Raw genomic sequence first — 4,432 nt, forward strand, 5'->3', positions numbered from 1 at the left:
TGATCTTCCTCCTCCAGGTTATTTAATTTAACCTTAAAAGTGTAACTTGTTCAGCTTTCACCAAAAAATAAAATAAAAATAAAAATAAAAGCTTCGCAAAAATTGTGCTGCTACCGCCTTAAATGGTATTTCAATTTTTTGGCTAACTTTTAGCATATGCTCGGGAAAAAAAAAAGGGGTGCAGGACAGGGGAGGGATACGCCTGCCCCCCGTGGGAGTTGGCATATGTGTGAGGGACGATATAAAGAAGGGCACAGTGTACACGTTTGTGCTTTCGTACAATTGCGCATCATCCGTGCTTTGTAATTTGTTCTTTTGCTCGTTTCTGCGTGGTGCGGCACGCTGACCCCTCACATACGGGGGGGAAAAAAAAGAGCCGTGTAGTTTTTTTACTAAAAAAACGCCTACTGGAAAAAAAAAAAAGTGGATTTGAAAAAAGCTTAAATTTCCAAAGGGGAAAAATTCACTGAGTTCCTCCTCAGTCACTGCTACTTTGCTTTTCGCTCATCGTGTTTGATCGTTCGTATGATTTTTCATCATTTTATTGTTCATTTATTTACGCTTTGAATTACACATTTGTTGACGCATTTATTTACTCTTTTTTTTTTTTACTCATTTTTTTTACTTGTTCGCTTACTCATTTATCCACCACCCGCTTCTTCCCCTCGCACATTTTTTTTGGAAAACGCACCCCCCTGTTGACACACGAGGTAAGCGAACGAGCTCGCACCTCTGGGCTGTTTCCCGCGCCCCCCCTCGAGCAATCCCCAGCAAGAGGTCAAATGGGGAAACGTACCCAATGCCCCTTCACTAGTGGCCAGCCCAACGGATATCTTTGCGCATGGTTAGCTAAGCTGAGACAAATCCGGCTAGCACCCCTGTCGAATGTAACTAATATGACAAACGCGTATCAATGCACACCAATGCGTACGTGTCGACATCTGAAAAGAGGTCACCTCGGCGAAATACCCAATCTCCTTGTCCCACAGTGTGCATACAAAACCGCCAAGAGGCCATACTCCACTACGCGGATTTATTTTTTACAAATTTGTGAATCGATCAGTAGGCACGTTTTTAAAGCTCAACCCAACTCCAAATTTTACATTTTAAGGGGGAAGGAAACCATATGTGCGTGCACTTCCATCCATCCGCTTGGTAAAAAAAAAAAATGAACATATTTTTTCTGTGACTATTTCGAGTGTAGGAAGTGTAACCTCGAGGCAGTAAGACAAAGGGGGGGAGAGAGTGCTCTGTCAACGGGGGCACAGACATACGTGCACAAATTTGCCGCACAGGGAAGGCAACAGAAAAAATAGGGACACCCCCCCCTGAAGGGATATTTTCATACCAGTTCGATAGCGCAAAAAGGAGGAAAAAAAAAAAAAAGGGGCGTGTTAAACATGCGCACATTGAATTATCCCACAGCATTTTGCATTTCCGTTCCTTTTTGAGCAATCTGTCATCTCGCTTCAGGTTCGTTCACTATCAGGCGTGTCCCAGTTGGTTCCGCCTCGACAAAACATTTTTGTGTGAATGCCCCCCAACCCATGCGAACGGCGTGAAATGTTTATTTTTTTCATACATAAAGTGTGGTCGCGCGTTCTTGTCTTGGCGGGGCGCAAAACGGTGGTAGACACACTACCGTTAAAGCGGCTGCCCTTTGTTCTAATCGCGAATGGAGAGCTAACTCTTTGCCATCCGAAGAGTAGCAACCGGGTAAATGATCGCCAAGATAAGAGGTTTTCTTTTTCATTTATTTTGCAAAAAGGAGAATTGAATGGGCCTCTGTTCGCCACTTTATTTCGATGTGCTAAAATGTTATGAACGGTTCATACGTTTTTAATTCTTTAATTTTAAAAATATTTTAATTTTTTAATTCTTTAATTTTTTAATTCTTTAATTCTTTAATTTTTTAATTTTTAATTTTTTTTTCATCAAGCCTCCTCTCCCCCTATCAGCCAAAATGGGGCGAAGTAAATCTAGCCAACTTGCTTCATTAAGTGGGAACTCTTAATACACCAACGTACACACATGTGCTTCTTTTTAATTTGCACGGCCCTCGGCGTTGCATCGTAATTATTCAAAGGGCAAACGGATTGGTCATCAAAAAAGGGTGTGCAGGTGAGCAAGTACGGAAGGGGCGCAATGGTGGTGATTAAAATGGGCGCAAAAGGGGGACGATTAAAATGGGCGCAAAAGGGGACGATTAAAATGGGCGCAATGGTGGTGATTAAAATGGGCGCAAAAGGGGACGATTAAAATGGGCACAAAAGGGGGACGATTAATATTTTCACAAAAGGTGCCCCTTAAAATAATGTTCAGACGGGTACACCTCAAAATGATCGCGGACGATGAACCTCAAGCGCTCCGCTAAAGTGCGCCGTCTGCGCACCCCAGTTTTCTCCTTTAGGGGGGGGAGGGAGGCACATCGGATTTATGGCCACAACTGCGAATTGGGCAGGTGTGTACGGATGCGGTTGTGGAAGCGGTGTGGATGCGGTTGTGGATGCGGTGTTAATGCGATTGTGGATGCGCTGCAGATACGCTGCTGATACGCTGCAGATACGCTGCTGATACGCTGCAGATGCGCTGCTGATGCGGTGTGCACTGCATGGGTGACTTGGCCCCTCCTCCCCACCTCTTGTCCTGTACCTGCGCGTCAAACTTCATCAATTAAAGCAATGTAGGCCTGTTCACCCAGAGAGCACGTCTTCATTAATCCGAACTCATCCGTTTGAATCTTCATATATCCCTTTTCTCCCCATTTCTCTCCCCAAGAATTCTTCAGCCAATAGTAGTAGCGTTTTTCATTCTTTCGGGTCATGGCATCATATATTTCTTCCATACCGTAGCCAACAAGGATGACAGCATGGTTGGGGAAGAACCCACAGGAGCCATCAAAGAGACCTCCCTCGTAGTAAGCAAAATCGTCATTTGCATTAATGCTCACACTGATGGGTCCTAAAAATTTTATTGCCTCCTTAAATCGAACTTGGGGAATCTCCACGTAGGTCGTAATTGTATACTTATTTTTGCATTTGTTAATGTCGCACAGTTCTGGAATTAAATCGACATAGGGGTAATCCTTTTCTTTGCATACTCCTCCGAAATCGATTAGGTCATCAAAGGCGTTTGGGATGAAACCTCCATCACAGCCATGGTTTTTGAAAGAGCAGTCTACCATTTCTTGTTCACTTAGGGCCACTAACTCTTTTTTTCTAATTGCGTACTGGGACTCTACAACACCTACTGTGCTAAACGCCCAACACGCACCACAATTCTGTTGGTCCTTCACACGTGTTACCGCATTTAACTCTCTCCAGTCATGCTTCACGTAATCGAATGTCCCATCTTTCGGTTTGTACTTATGTATAATATCGTCATAATTGCTCACTCGTGGTGATTTCGTACCATCTGCCTTAAAGTCCAAACTTTTCAGGGTCAAATATTTTTTCTTAAATTCTTCAAAAGAGAGGTCTCCAAATCGGTTCATCCCTTTTCTGTATAGGACATTCTCCTTACTATTGTGTGCCTTTATTTTGGCCAAGTTTTCTACAAAGGATTGATACCTCTGTTGCATTTCATCTGCCGTTTTGTATTCCTTCCCGTACTCCTTCACAAAGAGGTAAAAGGAATTCACAGTCTCCAAGTTGGTCATCAAAAATTTGGTGTCAATGAGAGGGTTCACTATATTCGCTTGGGATACAATCTCTACCTCATCTGCATTCTTCCTATACGGACTAACACTGCATTTATTTCCTGTGCATTTGTCCCTCTTTGCAAAACGTTTATATGTGGATCCATGTAGAGAGGGGGAGTTGTTGTCCTTCTGGTCATACGTCGATATTAACTCCTGTACTTTGGATGCGATAAATTTTTTTCCATTTTTACTCTTTAGCAAATAATTTATTATGTAATCATCGTCTACTTTGTCCGTAATTTGGTACGTAAATGATCCATCCCTTTTTGCGGGTCTCGTGAAGTAAAATGCGGAGCACACGAATATGCAGATGGCTGAGACGGACAGGAGGATGAGGTAGTTTTTCTTTTTCTTCAAAACGGCCTTGTCAATGTAGCCCTGACCCATGAACGCCTTCTTTTCGGCGTTTATAGGGTCCTGGGGGTTGTACTGCATGTGGTATTCCATGTTGGTACAGGGCGAAGTGGAAGAGGGGGTGGTGATGGAAAGGGAAAACACCAGATGGGTAGCGCAGAAGCGGAGCAGCTGTGGCGCAAAAATGTACAAAATATACTAGCGCGCGCTTCTACGCAAGTGGAGCCCGATTTATGCTCAGAACGGAGTGATCGTCACAACGGAAAAAAAAAAAAAAAAAGGGGGCAAGGAAAAAGGAAATGGGGATAACAAAAAGGAGAAACGCAAAAGAAAAAGGAAAAGGCCCTCCTTAAAACGTTACAAAGAAGAAGTGCTAAC

At 43.3% G+C, this 4,432-nt stretch overlaps 1 protein-coding gene across 1 annotated transcript; it reads right to left on the reverse strand.

Moving 5' to 3' along the window:
* Window positions 1-2,659: 2,659 nt before the first annotated feature.
* On the reverse strand, window positions 2,660-4,147 carry PCYB_092160 (falcipain-like protein; the record flags this gene model as incomplete). The annotated part of the gene is made up of 2 exons (XM_004222329.1): window positions 2,660-3,613; window positions 3,641-4,147. 2 exons carry the CDS (start codon window positions 4,145-4,147, stop codon window positions 2,660-2,662), a joined length of 1,461 nt encoding a protein of 486 aa, XP_004222377.1.
* Between the last annotated feature and the right edge of the window lie 285 nt (window positions 4,148-4,432).

Source organism: Plasmodium cynomolgi, chromosome 9 (assembly GCF_000321355.1).
Source record: "Plasmodium cynomolgi strain B DNA, chromosome 9, whole genome shotgun sequence".
Lineage (NCBI taxonomy): Eukaryota > Apicomplexa > Aconoidasida > Haemosporida > Plasmodiidae > Plasmodium > Plasmodium cynomolgi.